Source organism: Hemiscyllium ocellatum, chromosome 42 (assembly GCF_020745735.1).
Source record: "Hemiscyllium ocellatum isolate sHemOce1 chromosome 42, sHemOce1.pat.X.cur, whole genome shotgun sequence".
Classification (NCBI taxonomy): Eukaryota; Metazoa; Chordata; class Chondrichthyes; order Orectolobiformes; family Hemiscylliidae; genus Hemiscyllium; species Hemiscyllium ocellatum.
In genome coordinates, this window is record NC_083442.1 from 32776756 (window position 1) to 32798303 (window position 21548).

At 41.6% G+C, this 21548-nt stretch overlaps 1 protein-coding gene across 4 annotated transcripts in view; it reads right to left on the reverse strand.

Annotated features, from left to right (window-relative positions):
• The window catches only part of ppip5k1a (diphosphoinositol pentakisphosphate kinase 1a), a 167549-nt gene that overhangs the window by 51732 nt on the left and 94269 nt on the right, over nt 1-21548 (reverse strand). For all 4 annotated transcript variants that reach the window (XM_060853729.1, XM_060853728.1, XM_060853726.1 and 1 more), the window contains exons 21-25: nt 13682-13796; nt 13335-13442; nt 10865-10981; nt 5464-5631; nt 4603-4696 (exon numbers count right to left, since the gene is read on the reverse strand). In XM_060853729.1, the coding sequence (XP_060709712.1) occupies nt 4603-4696; nt 5464-5631; nt 10865-10981; nt 13335-13442; nt 13682-13796 (602 nt within the window). The remainder of the gene's footprint in view (nt 1-4602; nt 4697-5463; nt 5632-10864; nt 10982-13334; nt 13443-13681; nt 13797-21548) is intronic.

The window sequence follows — 21548 nt, forward strand, 5'->3', positions numbered from 1 at the left end:
CTACTAAAAGCAATGGATTTATCCAGAAATTCTGAGGAACAAAGAGCCTAAAGAGTACTCCACAATACATTTCTTCTATTCTGGCATTCACCACTTACTTTAAACTCCCTAAAGGATGCAATAGCATTGCCGAGGCTTCAACAAGGATACACATTCCTGTTTGGCAGCTGGATGATTAAGCATAGATTTGGCACTGTTTTGCATTTTGTTTTCACAAGATTTTGTTGTAACATTGAAAAAGGGAGAGCCTTCACTGGAAAATAAAATGGGAAGGGAAAGATACATTGAAACTGCAGTTTAGAAAACTGAATGCTCATGTCAGTTTCTCTGTGTAAAGTGCAGAGAAAGGAATTAATGTTAAAAGTAGACAAAGGCTTAAAAACAGCTCAGTGCCCTTGTATCTATTCTGGCTAAGTGGAGTTGATTTTCATTGCTGGCAGACGTCAGATAGCGAGAGGCTGCAGTGATCAGTTGCATGAGGCTCATTTGCATTCAGTTGGTCAGCTGCACTGTGAATTCTAATTGCAGGTAGTTTCCAGCTTGCTGGGGGCAGAATGCTCCAACAAAGGTTTAACATGGGCCACTTGATTTGATCCGGGGCAGGTGTGTGTGTGTGTGTGTGTGTGTGTGTGTGTGTGTGTGTGTGTGTGTGGTGGTGGGCGGGGGTGAAATAAGCAACAAGGCAAGCTTAATGCCCTTCTTCATCATCAAAAGGTGATATGGTTATCACTCCCACAGCTGCTTCCAGAGATTCCTTCATATAGAACTGGCCATCTACCATTTTGTGCAGTAGGTATAACACTCAATGGGCTCTGCATTGTATTAAAATGGGTTTAAGCCTCTAACAATGCCATCTGATCTCCACCAACCTTGATTTATGCTTTAAACTCTTGAATTTACTCCTTGCAAATCTAGAATCTCAGCCTACAATGGCCGCACCCTTCCACATCTCTACAACCATTCAAATATACTGTGTTCCTCCAGTTCTGTTCTCTTGTACATTTCTCAAATCTTGCCCTTCAGGCACTTGGTCTTAACCTTTTAGAATTCCCTCCTGATAATAACCCTCCTTTTGAAGTTGCTCTTTTTTATCGTGGCCAGTATTTGCCCCACAGCCAGCACAAATGGAGCTGATATTCTGGGAGTTATTGCACTGCAATTTCCAGGATCTTGTACATAAGTTAGCAGCTGTGTTGCTGATATTGTAACAATAGCTACACTTCAAAAGTACTTAACTGGCTATAAATTCCTTTGTGATATTCAGTGGTTGGGATATAAATACAAGTTCTTTCATTCCTTTCTTTAATGCCTATGTTTTTGGCCAAGCTTTTTGATAGCATTCCTAATACCTCCTTACATAGTTCAATGTCAATTTTAGTTCAACCTAGATTCCACTGGAGTGTTTTATGATATTTTGAAGTGCTAAAAGTGCTAGATAAATTACACAGTTATTGATTTATGTTGAATAACTAAGACTGCTGCCTGTTGTCAGTAAGAACACTGAACAATTGAAATCAGCCCACTGAAAATAAGTAGCCAGGAGGAGGTTATTACTAACTTTATTGTTGGTCAATATGTTCGCACTGAAGTATAGGTAGCCAAGATGCCAACGTTTGTGCAAATGTTCTGAAATCACCACTCCACAACACTAATGCATGCTAAATCCCAAGTTGTTTTGTTAAATGGATATTCAGGGAAAATAAGTAGAAAGTGAGGACTGCGGATGCTGGAGATCAGAGAGTAGAGAGTGTGGTGCTGGAAAAGCACAATAGTCAGCAGCAACCGAGGAGGAGGATTAATGTTTCGGCCATAATCCCTTCATCAGGAATGAAAAGCTTATGCTCGAAACCTCGATTCTCCTGCTCCTCGGATGCTCTGACCCGCTGCGCTTTTCCAGCACCACACTCTTGACTCAGGGGTAACAAGCTAGAGAGAGCCTGGAAGTCTATTGGGCTGTCAACAAACAACCCAAGTTATCCAACTAAAAAATGTCTATGTTAAAGAGCAAGCATCAATAGAGGTCAGTTGTCATTATAAATTTATCTCCAACATGTTTTGTACTTGTCAAAAAGAGGGCTATTACCCTTGGGAAACACCCAATGTCAGCAAGAAACACTCATTCCCAGGTCAGGTGCAGCACAGTTAGATGGTAGATGACACTGTTACAACTTTGCCATAACAACGAACACTGGTCTCCAGCCTTAAAGAAACTCTCCCTGTCATACCAGCATGGAGAGTGCTCCAATTTCCTCATTCCCCATTGTGTAGAAAGTTGCAGTCAATAGACTGATCTCTCTCAAGTTAAATGAGAATCTAAATTGAAAAATAAATTTAAAGTTAACCAACAATCATCCAGGCGCTGAACCCACAGGAAGAATTTTAATATATAGGCATTCATGGAGAGAGAGAGAGAGAGACAGAGAAAAAAAGTGTGAAGATTCCAGTCTCCGGCAACTGTCTACGTGGAGATTGCACATTCTCCCTATGTCTGCATGGATTTCCTCCATGTGTTCCAGTTTCCTTTCAAGACCAAAGATGTGCAGGTTAGATGGTTTGGCCAAGGGAATTTACCCCAGAGTGTGCAGGGATATGCAGGGTAGGTGGGCTTGCCATGGGAAATACAGGGCTACAGGGAGAGGGTGAGTCTGGTTGGGATGTTCTTGGGAGGGTCCGTGTAGACTTGTTGGGCCAAATGGCCTGTTTTCACATGGCAGGGGATTCTAAGGAGGCGAGAGAGGGTGAGGTGGGGGTGTCAGTGAGCAAGACAGGGGCGAGAGGCAACGGAGACAACGGGAAGCGACAGAGAGAGCGAGGGAGGAGAGGGCAGATGCATGTGAGGGGATGGGGGCGGGTGCAAGTAAGGGAGGGAGCGAAAAAGGGAGAGAGAAAGGGAGCAACAGAGAGAAAGGGAGCGAGAGAGAGGGAGAGCGCGAGGCAGAGGACAAGGGAGACCGACAAGGGAGGAAGAGAGAGACTGAAGAGATGGTGTGTGTTGTATGAGGTTGAATTGGGGGAACTGCGTGAGGAATGGGGGTCTGGGTTGTGGGTGAGTTTGTGGGGTGTGTGAAGTAGAAGTGTGCTAGTGAATGAGTGAGTGTCTTTTTTCCAGCTTCAACCCATCAACTTTTGAGTTTTACAGGGGAAGGTATAAAATGGAACGCACAGCCATAAGCACCACTCCAGGAGAAACACATATCTATATTTTATTATGTTATCAATGTGGCAACCTCTGACTTAAACTGCTTTGAACGTTGTCTTATGAGTGGCCAGGTTTCCTGGGCCTTGGACAACCTGGTAACTGCTGCAAAGGGCTAACAGCTATGGGGAGAAGTTAATTGTCTTTTACATCACTGCTTGGACAGGAGAAGCAGCTGCGCTTTGACAAAGTCCTTTTCCCATGGGGGCATGCCATCTGAAACCTGCATACCTAACCCACCCGTTAACATCTTGTGTAATGTTCCGAAAGTGGAAGTTTAGTGCCTGGTCCTCCATTGCACTTGGTACCCTACTTTCTCTCCATTTAGTATTTGTAAGCAATTAATCATCCTGAAGAGTTATTTGGAGATCAGCATTACACAACATTATAACTAGTTATGTGAGTATTGAGGATTACTACCCAGGATTAAAACAGGATTTTAAAGCAAGCCCATGCATTATCTGAACTAGCTCAACATTTCATCTTAAGATTTGCCCTTCTTTTATACCATTTACAATTTTTCTTTTGCAAAATTGAATGTTTCCACCACTGTTTGCCAGGTCTTTCCATTCAATTAAAAAAGTTCTTCAAAGTATAAGCAATTAGCTACCTTTGTTCTATTTGTGATGTCAAATCAATATGATCTTGAGGCTGTCAAGTTACTAACTCAAAACCAGCAACCTCAGCTTCTCTCTATTTACCAAAACCCCACTAAACCTTGAATATTTCTATTTCAACCTCATTTCAATCTTGAATATTTCTATTGCATACTCATGAAAAAAAAAACAAAGCCTTTCTAGTGTTTCCCCAAGTTGTACCTTGGGCAAATCGCTTCTGCACACTTTCAATCACACTGGAATTCCTGAAATGGGACATGTAAGTTGGACCTGTGCCCATTTTTCTCTTGCACCCGGCATTCCTATTCATGGTTTCTGCCTACCCCCACTATCTCCCAAATAACAACGTGTCGTGTTCTTTTAAAGATTAAAGCTCTCTCGACTAAATGTTCATCTAGAAGGTATTTAATGATGCGATGGTGAATCATACTATTAATACTATTGAATAACACAGACTGCATGGTAATAGCTAGAGGTGCTACCTGCCCCATGAGAAAATAAAAGTCTGTGTAGTATCTGCAAACAAATTGCTACCCCCAGCCCTGAAAAAAAAAATTTGCTTGAAGGCTAATTGGAATTTTGGAAATTGGTCTAGAGCTCCTAACAATTCTAAAAGTCACTTCTGAAGTTTGGTTAAAATCTGAAAGCAAATGTTTAGTCTTTGCATGCTACATTAGTACTTGTGGGTAGATTTAAAATCATACAATCGTTATTTATGGGGGTTTGCAAATTGTGAAGCTGAACCACTATTGTATTCTTCAGAGATTTCGATATGTCTAACTTTCTTACCCAGACCACTCTGCTTAACATCAGACAGTTGTCTAGAATATGGAGGAGCCAATAACCGGTAGCCGCTGTACTTTGAAGAATTCTCAGAAAGCACCTGCCAGCAAGAGAGATACTTTGCATTAAAAAGTGAAAACAATACAGTGAGGACTTCAGTAACTACTGGCAAAATCATTGACTGGACATGATCGATCTACAACTCTCAAATACCAACTCTGTTATTGTAGCAATTGGTGGCAACTAACATGGGGCAAACTTCCCTTCGTATTGAAAAACAAATGCAACCCAAAGAGGATTTACACAACAGGAGGATAGGTCACCACAAGTGAACTGGTCGTCATCTCTGACAGCAGTCCATTATAAAAATAACCCAATAATCTGAGAACCAACTGCTTTGTGCATTTACAGAAATGTGTGCCCATTAATTCATGGTTAATCAAGCTCTTTTATTTGCAACTTCAAGATGGAGCACAGAAAACGCTTTATCTGAATCACTTGAGAGTAGGAACTCAGCCTGTCACCTCAACCCAGGCAATTCTGAATTAGGCTCACAGTAAATGCACTACACCTTGGACTAGAAATAAATGACTATTTTAACCAGTGAAGACTTTCATCCCCTGCATTCATCACTTAACCTGAAGTAATGCTTGTGGTTAACATTTTTTCTGCATGAACTGGGTATCTCTATAAAATGGTGCCTGTCATTGACCAGGAATGGACAGTACAATAGGGCTCAGGTGACAATTAAGCACACAGAAATTGGAGAAGCTGGGATTGTTTTCTTTGGTGCGGATGGATAATTGTGGATGAGCACCAAATGTGAACACTTTGTGATGTGCTGAATATCAACTCCCCATTGGTTACCTCCATTGAGCCCATCTTCCTGGTCTTCGTCAGGGCAGTCTTCCTGTGACTCTGGAAAGGCTCAGCTGGCTGAGGCAAGGCTGGAAGAAACCCATCTGCATCATCATTTCCCCGATTCTCTGAAAGATCCTCCATACTGCCCTGATCAGTTTTTGATCCACCTTCATTCTAAGGAAGAAATAAACAGCATTACAATAAACTTTCTCTTGCTTTCTTTCTCCTTTTCCTTTGCATTCAGTAGTTTTCCTTTTCTCTTTTTGCAGGACAGCTGTTAAGGATATGCCACCTCAAAAACAGTTCAACTGTCGTGAGGATACCACATTGATTTTAAGTAATTTCTTTTTAATTGGAAGAAATACGTAGAGTAGATTTTGCAGACACGGGGCTCGGGTAATTCTTTCAAACAGTCATGACAAGCTCGATAGGCTTCCTTTTGTATCACCTCCGGTGGGGTGCCACCACCAGACACATATTCCTCTCCCCTCCTTTGTTAGCCTTCAGAAAGGTCTGTTCCCCTTCAGAACACCCTGGTCCACTCCACCTTCACTTAAAAAAAAAACCCATAGCCCCACAGAATCTTCCCCTACAACCACAGGTGGTGTAACACCTGCCTGTTTACTTCCTCCCTCCTCAGTATACGAGGGTCCAAACATACTTTCCAGGAGAAGGAGCACTTTACCTGCACTTCACTCAATCTAGTCTACTGCATTCGCTGCTCACAATGTGGTCTCCTCTACATTGGGGAAACAAAGCATAAACTGGGTGACAGCTTCGTAGAACATTACGTTCGGCCCGTGTAAAAGACTGAGCTTCCAGTTGCCTGCCACTTCAACAGCCCACTCTGTTCCCTGGCCAACATTTGTCTCCGGTTTGCTGCAGTGCTCTAATGAAGCTCAGCGCAAGCTGGAAGCACAGCACCTCATTTTCCACTTGGAACTCGTAGCCTTCTGGACTCAATATCGAGTTCAACGATTTTAGGGCTTGAGATGCCTTCCCCTATTTCCTTACCCCAACCCCACTTACCAGACTTTCTTATCACATGGTCTGCTATTACACACAACCCATTGCTAGCCATAAACAGTCCTCATCAGCAGCTATTCACTCTGTCAGGCTGACTGTCATATAGAGAGGAAACTCGATTAACCGAACAACACGGGCTGGGAGTATTTTGTTCGGACAATACAGTTTACCCAAGCATCAGGACCTTGAGATCTTGTTCGGATAATCAGAAGTTCAGATAGTCGATGATCGAATAATAGAGGTTCCTCTACTCCTTTGTCTGTCCAATTGTCCTTATTTCTCTTCAGTTTCCATCGCCACCTACTATTTATTCCTTACACCCTCCCATTTACCCTATCTTCTGCATAAAAAACATTTTTGTAGCTACCATCAGTTCTGAATAAGGGTCACCAAACCTGAAACATTAATTTCTCTCCACAGATGCTGCCAGACTTTTCCTGCAATTTCGGTTTTTGTCTCTAGCGATTTGTATGTTTCGGATTTCTTTTGCAGGTGAACACAAGTTCATTGATTCTCCCAGATATGTTTATGTGCCCACGTAAAAATCGGTAGAATTTGAATACAGCAAATGAACTTTGCTTCTTCAATTTACTTGAGCTACAAGGTTTACTATACTAACCTCTTCCTGAAAGGTTGCACATTATCAGTCATTAGCTGAGACTCAGATTCAAGCTTTACCAGCCAAACAGATACACTGAACCATAAAATAAATAAGCAAATAGTACCAATAAGTGCATTTTCTTTCCAGTAGTTGAGGCTATACAATTTGTGAAGTAGAAACTCTGAATCTGTTGCTGTCCTAGTTCACTGGCTCTAGGTGGACTCAATCAACACAAACAGTACTAAAACATAAAGGTCCACTGTGCAGGCCAGGAGGAAAAAATGTCAGCCCCAACTAAACTTCAACTAGTCAGCACTGCAGGATAGGGGTGAAAATGACAGAACTGGCAGACACAGTTTCAACACTACCTGCAGGCTGCAAATCAGCATTTGGAAGGTTAGCACTGCTGGCTCCTGAATTGGAGAGATTCCTAGGAATGGCCATGTAAACAAGTGCTCATTTCCCTACCATCCAGTGCAGTCAACAGGCAAGTCTTAATATGTGTAATTGTATTGACTTCTGGTTCAGGAAGTTGCTTTCATGCATGGACCTTGGAGGTTTGTGCAACATGACGGCATATTAGAGGGAATATAGCCTGTGCCACTAGGAAGACCAACTGCAATTTTCATCAGCATTTATAGTCCAACCCTGAAGGCTAACCCAACTAACAAGGAAAAGTTCCACACAGATTTCCATGTATGCCCCTCCCAAGGACAAAATTGTTGTTTTTGGTGACTTTAACACCAGAGTTGGCCATGGTAATGTGGCATGGAAGGCAGGGTTTCAAAAGCATGGAGTTGAAAACTACAACGAAAATAAACATCTGTTTCTGGAACTCTGTTCAGAAAAACAGCTGTCCACACCCAACACCTTCTTTCAACATAAAGATTGCTTCAAGACCACACGGAAATATCGCCACATTGAACACTGACCCCAGGTTAGCCTAAAGAACGTCCTGCAAACTGGAGTCACACCCAGTGCTGATTGTAGTACAGATCACTGCCTCATTCACTCAAAGCTGAACTCCCACTTCAAACCTAAGCTCAAATACACACCCAAAGCAGTCTCGAGTCAGTGACCTGCAAACGTCATTTTTGCAGAGATAGATTACAAGCCCACAGAACAGACTGGAACACCCCGATGTCATTACTGATTCCATTCCAGACGAACCCTAAGAGCACATTAAAGCTGCTGGAGGGACTAATTTGATGACAAATAATTAAATGACAAAGAAACCCAAGATTTGCGAATGATAAAAAGATCAACTCATCAGACTCAGGCAGGCATCAAGCATGCAGCACTCTAATATAAACTGAGGGATATACACAATGACACACTTACAGAAAACACCCAATTATATGTTGACTCTGGCAACATAAGAAGCTCGAAAAAAAAACTAAAATCTGTCTGTGGACCAGCATATCAAACCCAAAATTTCTTAAGTAGCAGCGATTTTAAGATACTACACACCAAAAGGATGTCAATCCTGGGTTGCTGGTTGGAACACATCGAAACATTCTTCAGTGCATGATATTGCCATCAGCCTTATCAAATAATTCTCTGTCAAAGAAAAACTCTGTGAGCTGATCCCTGGAGGAAACTGTGACTACCATTAACCAGACCGATAGCAACAAGAAGATGGAATTCCACCTCAGGCCTTGAAACATGGGAGTCCCTGCCCTACATACCAAGCTGTGGCTTGCTGGGAAGAGGGCTGAATCCCACAAGATCTTTGCCATGCCATTATCGTCATCTCGTCCAAAAACAAAGGAGAAAAGGCAGACAGCTACAACCACTGTGGGAGCTCCTCCTTTTCTATTACTGGGAAGATCCTGCCTTGGACAACTTCAGAACAGGTTTGTTCCAACAATTGCACGGAACCAGCGCGGACTCACAGCAAAGAGACACTCCAGAGACGTGCGAGAAGAAAAGTGATATGAGAAAAACAAAGCTCTGTGTGTCACTTTCATAAAACTCACCAAGAAATTAAATCCCATGGGGAGATGGAATTTTGAAAAATCTTGAAAAATATGGATGCCCACCCAGGTTTTTTCATGAAAATCAGCACGGACAAGTTGAGCACAGCAATCATCTATTGAGTTCCTTCCAAATCTCTAATGATAGGAAGCAGGGAAATGTACTACCCCAACATTAATCCCCCTCATGTTCAGGAATGACTGTGCTGCAGGCAATGGAAGATCTTGAGGAAGAGGTTTAAGTATGGTCCAGACTGTGAAGACTTTTTTTCAATCACAGGCATTTTCAGGTTCACACACAGAGACAGGAAAAAACCATCCCTGCATTTTTCACTGATGACTGCATTCTCCTGACCCACAAGTCAGATCTGTAAAGCACAACAGCACGCCGTTGCTCAGAGATAGCACAACTCTTCAGACTAAAAATCAATGTAAAGAAAACGGAAGTCCTGAATCAGCCTGCATGACAGGAGGGATACGGACCATCAAGTACGGTCACTGAGGGAACTGAGCTGGAAACAGTGGAGCAATTTACCCATTCGGGGAACATCTTGTTTGACGCATCATAGACAAGCATTCAGACGCAAAAACTGCATTTGGCAGACTCCACAATCTAGTATGGAGCAATGAGAGCCTCACAGAGCACACAGTAAACCAGAAGTGTACAAAGCTAAGGTGGAGTGTAAGCTCATAAATATAATAGATTCTGTTAAATTCCAAAATCTAATTGAATAAAATACACTCCAAGAAGTTTCAAAATCATAGGGAATGGCTTCTGTACAGCAAAGAACCAAGAGAGTTCTTCTGAGAGAGAAGATACTTATTAACTCCCTGTGCACCTGGACAGAATCAAAACATGCACCAAGTTAAATCTCGGGGCAAATTTACTGCCTACGACAAGCAACAAACACAAACTAGAGACAGACAGATCTGAGATTGTATGGCACCTTTCAAGTGCTTTACTGCCAATGGAACACTTTAAGAGCGGTCACTGATGTAATGCAGGAAACATGGCAGCAAATTTACACAGGACAAGCTTCAACAAACAATCAGATAAACTGCGTAGGTGGTGATAGTTGAGGGCTAAGTATTTGTCAGAACACTGGGTGGAATTTCCTTGTTCCTTTCAAATAATACCTTGGCTCATTTAAGTCCACCTGAAAACACAGATGGAACCTCACTTCAATGTCTCTAGAGTTTCAACTGAAAGAAGCATACCATCAGTACTGCACTCAACCCTCAGCCTGGGCTATTATACTCAAGTCTCTGGTGTAGAATTGGAACCAAGAACTCTATGACCAAGAGACAGAGCACAGTCCACTGTTCTGCGGCTGACAGTAGATTATTTTCAGAGAACAAGACAAATACCTAAAATGCTAATTCCAAAATTAGAGAGCTTAAGTTTACGGTGAGAGGGGAAACATTTAAAAAGGGACCATGTAGAGGGTGGTGCATGTATGGAATAAGCTGCCAGAGGAAATGGTGGAGGCTGGTACATTTAAAATACCTCTGGATGGGTATATGAAAAGGAAGGAATATGGGCGAAATGGTGGCAAATAGGTGTAGATTTATTTAGGATATCTGGTAGGTATGGACAGATTGGACCGAAGGGTCTAATTTCCATGCTGTACAGCTCTAGGACTACAAATTCATAACTATATTTGAAAGAGATGCAGCTGTATGCGTGAATCAACAGGATATTGCAGCAAATAAGATATTTTGCAGTTAATAAAAAGGAAAATGCAAAAGTGATCAGCAATGTCGAACACTGGAAGATTTCCTAAGGGACTCCAATTGGATTTACCTCAGCTGATGCAGGCCGAAATCCAGACCCTGTGGGGGCATTTTCATCCTCATCACAGCCTTTAGCACCAGGGCTGAAATGAAGTTCCACATGGAACCTTTCTTCTGAAGAAGGATCCTATTAAAAAAAAACACAAAGCATGCCAAAATTACAAAAACACTAATCATCATTACGACCAAGTTGATAAAGTTGTTAAAAAAACAAACACAATTCTGTTCTTTGTAAGCCAGAGTACAATCAATTCTCTAACATTTTATAAAAACTGTGGAAAATTTTCCCAAATTCCCTAATTCAGAGACCCAAACTTCAGGATTCCATAGTAGCCCAAGACTCTAATTCACACATTATACTACTGCCTTTTATGAGTCAGTCCTTTGGATCAAAGGAGATGACACAATTTGATGACTAAATGACCTTTCATAGGTAGATCAGAGTAGAAACATTGAAGGTAGCAAGCAATCGTTTTTAAAATGAACCTGACAGCTGATTTATGAAATCTACTCTGTAATCTGTGGTTCAAATGCTTAACGCTGTTAAGATGACAAGTTAAAGATTAAGAAATGCGCAGGTATGATGTGGCAACAATAACATTTGATAGCTTTCAGTGTGAGTCTATTAGATCCAGTCATTCTGCTGCACCAGTGCAATACAACTGAAGCTCTTAACTACTGTTCAGGACAGTATATTAAAAATGGTTCCAATTACACACAGCACTCCAAGAACTGCTTTCTCTCTCTGTAGTACTGTTAAAGATTTCAAGCTGAAACCACTCACTAACCCGAACATTGATGAACAAATAACCAAATATCCGTGGATGCTGGAAATCGAAAACAAAAATGTGTATTGCTGGAAAAACTCAGCAGGTCTGGAAACATCTGCGGAGAGAAAGCAGAGTTAATATTTCGGGTCCATTGATGCTTCTTCAGAATGGGTCAGTTCCGAAGAAGGATCACTGAACCCAAAACTTTAAATCTGCTTTCTTTGCACAGATGCTGCCAGACTTGCTGAGTTTTTCCAACCATTTCTGTTTTTGTTACTGGTAAACAAATATTCATTTCAGGCACTTTGTTTATTCAATATAAAACCTGAACATTTTCTCCCTCTGCTGTAATAATTTGAAAGAAATATCTTATCTACTTTTCTTGCAGCTACTGTAACTTTTTAAATACCAAAATATGCCAACAACACGAGGATTGGTGAAGCAATAACCAGACACATATACAAAGCATCGAAAGGCTCTCTTCTGAGATTTACAATTCTAAAGTATTGCATGTCCAATAAAATCATTTCTGAAGTGTAATCATGATTGTTACTCAGTTAAATTAATCAGTCTGTCAGTAAACACAACAAAATTTGGTCAGTTTCAAAAAGTAGTTAGCCTTGGTCCACATGGGTCTTTCAGCATTTCTACTCACTAGAGTCAAATTAGTATTAGATCTTATTGTCATGTGCATTCAAGTAAAGGAGTGCAGTGAAATGTGTACAAAGTCACCATCTTAGGTACAAATGTACAAAATTAGGTACAAAATCAAAAAATAAAGAAATACAGTGAAAAGTTCAACACTACAGTCCTTATATAGCAATGGGCCTACATTTGCTCCCACTGTGCTGGGCTGAGTCCTTCACTGCCAACCACTGGGCTTGTCAATTGTCTTTGCTACTGAATTGCCAACACAGCTATAGCAGCAAAAAGGCAGAGACCAGGAAGACTGTCATGTGATGAATCAACTTGTTTTAGCTCATTCATGGCATATGGGGCATTGGAGTTGGTCTTTGCTCAGTTGGAATGGGAATGGGGAGACTGGTGGATGGATTATGGTGGTGGTGGTGGGGAAATCAGCTATGGTCCCTACAAGTATTCTGAGCTGGCAAACACAGAAATGAATCACCTTCGGATGATTACTGTTTAAAGGTGATCACTTGAGAAATGTGGGAGAATGATGTTGATACTAGAGGAATGCACATCTGTAGGAAATAGTCGAGAAATCTTTTAAAAATGATCTCAAAGTTGAAAAGCAAAGTGGTTTTACAAAAATAGAGTGAAAAATCCTCCAGTTCACTTCGTTACACATAGGTGCTGTTGGGACTAGCAATCCAGATGCCCAAACTAACTCGCTGGGGACCTGATTTCAAATTCTATCATGGCAGCTGGTGGAACTTAAATTCAATACAGAATTGTGGAATATTAAGCTACATTATAACTGTCATCTATGGTCATTAAACCCTATCTGGATGCTAGGTTAGGTGTTGGCCATGCTTCGCCAGCCTGGCCTACATGCAATTCCAGACCTACAAGCGATGTGGTTGACTGTTAATGGCCATTAGGTAGGGCATGTAGAGCCACCCAGTTCAAGGGTAATTAGAGATGGGCAACAAATACTGGCCTTGCCAGCAACATTCATAAAGTATTAAAGAATAAAGTCTACAGCACTGAGTGTGTTGGAAAAGGGGATATTTATGAAGACTGTACCTTATTGTTATCCTCATACAACATAATAACAATTTGAGTCATGTAGTTCAGTTCCGAGACTGCTCCAAGGTAGTCCATGGCTCTCTTCCACTGTTGATCCTTTAGCTCCTGAGAATGAGAGAAATAATTGCATGAATTCTAACTAGAAATCATTGAAGAAAACTCAGTGATAGCTTTAGAGCAGGATGAAGGGTGCTAGAGTAGCTCATCAGGCGGAGGAAGTAGGCAAAAGCAAATGCAATTAGGGACTCATTGGTGGGGGGGTGGAATTAAGCAGAATATTCCTTCTCACAAATGTTGCATAGTCAAGGAATAACTGAGTCAATGAAAGTAAAATATATACTTACACCCAAGAGACCCCCATAACGAAACAAACTCAGTAAAGAATGGACGTGACTTTCACTTGTGAAATATAACCGTGTTCGAACATGACGGCCAGGAGACATCACCCCTCTGGAATAGCTAAACAACAGAGCAACATGCTCATCAGGTAAATTGGTAACAAAGATTTGCATTTGTATAGCACCTTTCACAACCTCAGGACACTCCAACATGTTTTAAGGATATTTGATGTTTAGGGCAGACAGACAAGCAGGAAAAGGAACAGGCATTCTGCTAATAATTTGAAGTGAGATCAGGACATTAGGAAGGGAGGATCTCAGACTGGAAGAACAATCTGTTTGGGTGGAGCTAGGAAACAGCCTGGGGCAGCAGTTGGAGCTATTTATAGCTCATCAAATATTAAAATTAATGTGGTGCATGGTATTAATCAAGCGGTAAGGAAAGTATGTAACATGGACAACACAGTTATCATTGATGACTTCAACTTCATATGGACTGGGTAAAACAATTGAGAATTAAAACTGCATAGGACAAATTTCTACAGTGTGTTAGGGTTAGTTTTCTTGAGTAGTCCATTGAAGAGTCAACTTGAGGACAGGTTTAAAACCTAGTATTGTGCAGTGAAAAAAAAGAGCCAAAAAGTTGCTGTCAAAGAGCGTTTAGGGATGATTCACAATGATAATAATTGACATGATTTTTGAAAGTAACATGGTTCAATTTGAAGCAAGAGTGTTAAGTTTAAAAATGGGGAAATAAAAAAGGTGTGAAGTACAAATTGGCTGAGATTTATTGGGGAAAATATATGAAAAGGCATGACTAACTATACATAGGCAACGAATAACCTTTAAAAGAATTATTACATTGCTTACAGAAATTATACTTACCTTCAAAATCTCAATAAAGGTCAGTCAACTGTGGCAGCCAAAAGAAGTTAAAGACAGTATAATACTAAAGGCTTATTATAAAGAATGGGATACACAGACACACAAAATAATGAGCGATCCAGCCCTGTCATCATGGATTCGTTAATAGAAAATAGTGTTTGATGAACTTCAAGTCTTTTGAAGACGTTAATAATAAGATTGATAGAGGTGAGTTAAAGCATGAAGGTTGCTTAGATTTTTACAAGACTTTTGATAAGGTTCTTTCCAGGAGGCAGCACAATGGCTCAGTGGTGAGCACTGCTGCCTCACAGTGCCTGAGGCCTCTGGTGACTGTCTGTGTGGAGTTTGCACATTCTCTGTGAGTGGGTTTCCTCCAGGTGCTCCTGTTTCTTCCCACAGTCCAAAGATGTACAGGTTAGGTGAATTGGCCATGCTAAATTGTCCATAGTGTTCAGGGATGTGTAGGTTAGGTGCATTAGTCCAAATTAAACATATGGTTGGGGAATGGGTCTGGTTGGGTTACTCTTTGGAGGGGTTCGGAGTGGACTGGTTGAGCCGAAGATCCTGTTTCCACACGGTAGGGATTCTAATTCAGGAGGTTGGTTAGCAAAATTACAGCACATGGAATAGGAGATAATGTATTGCCTTGAAGGAAGGATTGGCTAACATGCAGGACTAAATTAGATTAGATTAGATTACTTACAGTATGGAAACAGGCCCTTCGGCCCAACAAGTCCACACCGACCTGCCGAAGCGCAACCCACCCATACCCCTACATTTACCCCTTACCTAACACTACGGGCAATTTAGCTTGGCCAATTCACCTGGCCCGCACATCTTTGGACTGTGGGAGGAAACCGGAGCACCCGGAGGAAACCCACGCAGACACGGGGAGAACGTGCAAACTCCACACAGTCAGTCGCCTGAGTCGGGAATTGAACCCGGGTCTCTGGCGCTGTGAGGCAGCAGTGCTAACCACTGTGCCACCGTGCCGCCCACTCATTCTTGCATTGGTAAATTGAATGGGTCATTCTTGCATTGGTAAATTGACTAGTAGGGTGCCACAAGGATCAGAACGGCAATACATGTTCTGAGGAAGGTGTAAAGTGACTTCAGGAGTATTTGGACAGGTTTAGTGAATGGCAGATGGAATATAATGCAGGAAGCGGGGGTTTATCCACTTTAATAGAAGGAACAGATTGCAAAGTATTTCTTAAATGGTCAGAAGTTGAAAAGCAAAGATGTCCAAAGGGACCTGGTGGTCTTGTCAATAAGTCACTGAAGGCTAATATGTAGGTTTAGGCGTAGTTATTAGGAAAGCTAATGAAATGATGGCTTTTACTTCAAGAGGTTTGAGAACAAGGAGTACTGAAGCCTTGTTTCAATTGTATTTAAGCTTGGTTAGACCTGTGCAGTTTTGGAATACTGTGTGCAGTTTTAGTCTCCTTATCTTAGGAAGGATATATTGCCATTGATAGAGGCAATGAATGCTCGACAGACTTGCTTCCATGATGGTGGGTTTGTTGTTATGGAAGAAGATTGACCAAACTGGCCCTAGCATTTTGAAAGATGAAAGATGATCTTAGAGAAAGCTATAAATGCTTAAAGTGATAGGCTGGGTAGATGAAGATACGGAATCCCCTCCCCCACCCCCACAATCTAAAAATTAAATCCCTTGTTCTAAAAAAAAACAGGGATGGCCGTTAGGACCAGAATTTTTTTTGTTCAGAAGTTCTGAATCTTTGGAATTATCTAACTTAGCTGGTTGTGGAAGCTCAGTCATTGATAGATTTTTGACTAACAATGGTGTGAAGGGTTATGGGATAAAAGGCAACAATGTTTTCAATTAGCCATAACTGTATTAAATAGCAGAGCAGACAGATGGGTGGAATGTCAACTTCTATTCTTACGTACTTCACAAAAGCACCCTGACTACTCCTAATAAATCCATGCCTCTCCCAATCCTCTCTCTCAATATTAATACTAAACACTTGATTAATACTGAGGTCAGACTGACTGGCCTATAAACATTTGGCCTCTCTCTCTTAAACATTTACAGAATAATGGTGCAACATTTGCTGACCTTCTGCCCTCTGGAACCTCATTTGTATCTAATGAGGTTTGGAAAACGATCCTCAGCATTTACCATTTCCTCCCTGCTTCCTTTAACAGTCATGGGGCCCTTGTGATTTTTTCATCTTCAAGGTCAGTCTCTTCAATACTTCTTTCTGCTTATACTCAGTTTATATACTATTTCACACACTTCTTCTTTAACAAGAATATCTGCAGCATTCTCCTCCTTTGTGAAGAGTTTCAAAAACACCAATCCCAAGATACTATGAGCATCTCTGACAGGCCCAACATTAAGTGTAAGGTGCTCTTTTACATCCAATTGAGAACAGAGATGGGGCACAATTTAATGTCTCATCCAAAAGATAGCATCCTCAACAATGCAGCACTGCCTTGAGACTGCACTATGTTGTGTTTAGATTTTGGTTCATTTCTCCAGTGGAACACGAACCTACAATTATCTGAGGTGAGCTTGCTGTCGAGTTACAGCTGATATAACAAACTAGCCATATTTTAATACCCTGTCATTTCCTTTCTACTTCTCTGAATGAGAGTTGCATTTTTGTAGCACTTTTTACATCTTAGTACCAAAGGTGCGTTTACAGAAAAACATTCCAAGAGGAAATCATCTGAAATACTTCAGAAAGATGTCAAAGAAATGGAATTGAATACTGAGACAAAGGAAGAGTTAGTGGAAGGGTAGCTCCATAGTGACTGAACCTTGGGTGTTTCAAGTCAGATTTAAAGGAGGGCAGATTTATAGAAAAGAGATTCTAGACAAAATATTTTTCCTCAGAGATTCAAGCCTTCCAGCACTTTGCCCAAATGTCTTTTTTCAACAAGAAGCTTGTTCAAAAGCATATCGTCAAAGATAAAGGGTATTACAATGTATTATTCTCACTTACTACTGAGTACATGTTGGCTCCAGCAATGCTCTGAATTGAGAATCCTGGCTGATCTCCACAGCACTGTCCCTAACTTCCTCACCCAACAAAGTCTTTCACCTGCCACCTCAGAAGAGGCTAGTGTAATCAGCTCGCATTTGGAATTAAGTTTTGCTAGCAGACTAGATGAGAGTGACTGCCCTTGATATCTAGGCAGCATTTGACTGAGTATAGCATCAAGGAACCAGAGTTAAAATGGCACCAATGGGAATCAGATGGAAAATTTTCTGCTGGCTGGAGATGGACCTGTCAAAAAGGAAGATGGTTGCTCTTGTTGGAGAATAACCATCTGAACTCCAGAACATCTCTGTCGGAGACCCTTAGGGTAGTGTTCTAGGCCCATTCACCTTCAATGGCTTTCTCTCCATCATAAAGTCCGGGGAGGAGGTGGGTATGTGGGAGCTAAGAGCTACAACTCTTAGCAGGATCTGCAACTTGTCAGGTATTGAAGTAGTTCATGTCCAAATGTGCAAAACATGGACAACATCTAGGCTAAGACTAATAAGTGGCAAGTAACATTCACTTGTCAATGACCATCTCCAACAAGAATGAATCTAATTAATGGATTTAATTAAAGCCATTAAATCACTCCTTGACAATCAACATCCTGGGGCTTACCAATGTCCAGAAACTGAACTTGTTTAGACACACAAATACAGTAGCTAAAAGGGCAGGTTAGACGACAGGAATTCTGTAGTGAATAACACATCTCCTGTCTCCCCAAAGCCCCTTCACCATCTCCAAGGTACTAGTCAGCATTGTGGTGGAATACTCTACACTTGCCTGAAAAGGTGTAGCACAACAACACTGAAAAAGCTGACACCAACCAAGACAAAGGGCCACTGTGTCCACCATCTTCAACATTCAATCCCTTTACTAATGTGCAGTGGCAGCGGCTCACAATGATACACCTTCAAAACCCTCAACCACTACCATGTAAAAGGACAAAGATAGCAGATGTAGAGGAACATCACCACCTGCACGTTCTCTTCCAAGTTGCACAACTGGAATGATATGGCCATTCCATCACTGGCACAGAATCAAGAGCCTGTAACTTCTGCCTTGACAACATAGTGGATGCCCCCACATGCAGAGGACTACAGTTCAAAAAGCAACTCTCTGCCACCTTCGCCACAGTAATTAGGGATGGGCAGTACGTGATAGTCTAGGTGGTGACACCAGCATCACATGAACAAACGAGAAAAACTTGGCGCCTTCACCCATTATTGCCACTGGAAACAATCGGGTCCAAATCAGTCACTTTCCCTTTCCTGTACAGTTGTTCCGGAATTGTCCCCATTTCATGCTTTGTTTTCTTGTTATGTGTTTTAATCAACAAAGATGAAATTAAAGATCTTCAAGCTGATTGGCCATTCAAGCCTGTGCCAACTCTTTGAAATCGGACATGCTTCCTTGCTCTTTCCTCATAGCTCTGTAATTTTTTTCCTTTTAAAGTACTACTCCAATTACCGTTGCTATTGAAATTTGTTTCTAATGCCTTTCAGACAGGACATTCCAGATCATAACTCATTTGGAAAAAAATTTCTACTGCAGTTCACCCTGATTCTGCTGTCAGCAGTTAGATTCTTTTCTGCTGGATTTACAGGTTTTCTCCCCTGCTACCCTAGAAAATGTTCGCAGGTAAAGGTATGGCTGGAAAGTGGGAAGCCTTCAGAAATGAGAGTTCAGAGACAGTATATCCCAGTTAAGGTGAAAGGAACGGCTGGTAGGTGTAGGGAATGTTGGATGACAAGAGACATTGAGGGTTTGGTTGTGAAAAAGAAGGAAGCATATGTCAGGTATAGACAGGATAGATGGAGTGAATCCTTAGAAGAGTAGAAAGGCAGTAGGAGTATACTTATGTGGGAAATCAGGAGGGCAAAAAGGGGATATGAGATAGCTTTGGTAAATAGGGTTAAGGAGATTCCAAAGGATTTTTACAAATATATTAAAGACAAAAGGGTAATTATGGAGTTAATAGGGCCCTTCAAACATCAGCATGGCGGCCTTTGTGTGGAGCCGCAGGAGATGAGAGATACTAAATGAGTATTTTGTATCAGTGTTTACTGTGGAAAAGGACATACAAGATGCAGAATGTGGGGAAATAGATGGTGACATCTTAAAAAATGTCCATATTTCAGAGGAGGAAATGCTGGATGTCTTTAAATGCGTAAAGGTGGATAAGTCCCCAGGACCTAATCAGGTGTACCCTAGAACTCTATGGGAAGCTAGGGAAGTGATTGCTAGGCCCCTTGTTGAGATAATTGTATCATTGATAGTCACAGGTGAGGTGCTGGAAGACTGGAGGTTGGCTAATGTGGTGCCACTCTTTAAGAAAGATGGCAAGGACAAGCAAGGGAATTATAGACCAGTGAGCCTGACATCAGTAGTGGGCAAGTTGTTGGAGGGAACCCTGAGGGACAGGATTTACACATATTTGGAAAGGCAAGGACTGATTAGGTATAGTTGACATGGCTTTGTGCATGGAACATCTCATGAAATTGATTGAGCTTTTTGAAGAAGTAACAAAGAGGATTGATGAGGGCAGAGTGATAGACATGCTCTATATCGACTTCAGTAAGGCGTTCAACAAGGTTCCCCCATGGGACACTGGTTAGCAAGGTTAGATCTCATGGAATACAGGGAGAGCTAGTCATTTGGATACAGAACTGGCTCAAAAGATAGAAGACAGAGGGTGGTGGTGGAGGGTTGTTTTTCAGACTGGAGATCTATGACCAGTGGAGTGCCACAAAGATCGGTGCTGGATTCATTACTTTTCATCATTTATATAAATGATTTGGATATGAACATAGGAGGTATAGTTAATAAGTTTGCAGATGACACCAAAATTGGAGGTGTAGTGGACAGTGAGAAGGTTACTTCAGATTACAATGGGACCTTGACCAGATGGGCCAATGGGCTGAGGAGTGGCAGATGGAGTTTAATTTAGATAAATGCGACGTGGTGCATTTTAGGAAAGCAAGTCTTAGCAGGACTTATACATTTAATGGTAAGGTCCTAGGGAGTGTTGCTGAACAAAGAGAACTTGGAGTGCAGGTTCATAGCTCCTTGAAAGTAGAATTGCTGGTAGATAGGATAGTGAAGAAGGCGTTCAGTATGCTTTTCTTTATTGGTCAGAGTATTGAGTACAGGAGTTGGGAGGTCATGTTGTAGCTGTACAGGACATTGGTTAGGCCACTGTTGGAATATTGCGTGCAATTCTGGTCTCCTTCATATCGGAAAGATGTTGTGAAACTTGAAAGGGTTCAGAAAAGATTTACAAGGATGTTGCCAGGATTGGAGAATTTGAGCCACAGGGAGGGGTTGAATAGGCTGGGGCTGTTTTCCCTGGAGCATTGGAGGCTGAGGGGCGACTTTATAGAGGTTTATAAAATCATGAAGGGCATGGGTACGGTAGTCATGATTTGGAGATGCTGGTGTTGGACTCTGGTGAACAAACTTAAAAATCTCACAATACCAGGTTATGGTCCAACAGGTTTATTTGGAAGCACTAGCTTTTGGAGCACTGCTCCTTCATCAGGCGATTGTGGTGATAGGGTAAACAGACACGATCTTTTCCCTGAAGTGGAGGAATCCAGAACTCAAGGGCATAGGTTTAGGGTGAGAGGGGAAAGATATAGAAGAGACCTAAGGGGCAATGTTTTCAAGCAGAGGGTGGTACGTGCATGGAATGAGCTGCCAGAGGTAGTAGAGGAGGCAACATTCAAAAAGGCATCTTGATGGGTATATGAACAGGAAGGGTTTGGAGGGATATGGGCCGGATGCTGGCAACTGGGACTAGATTAAGTTGGGATATGTGGGTTGGTATGGATGAGTTTGACCGAAGGGCCTGTTTCTGTGCTGTACACCTCTATGACTCTAAATGCAAGCCAATTGCAGATGGATTTGGAACATTATCATCAAGTACACATGCACACTCTGGAAGAGCAAAGGCTCATATTCCCAACCACCAT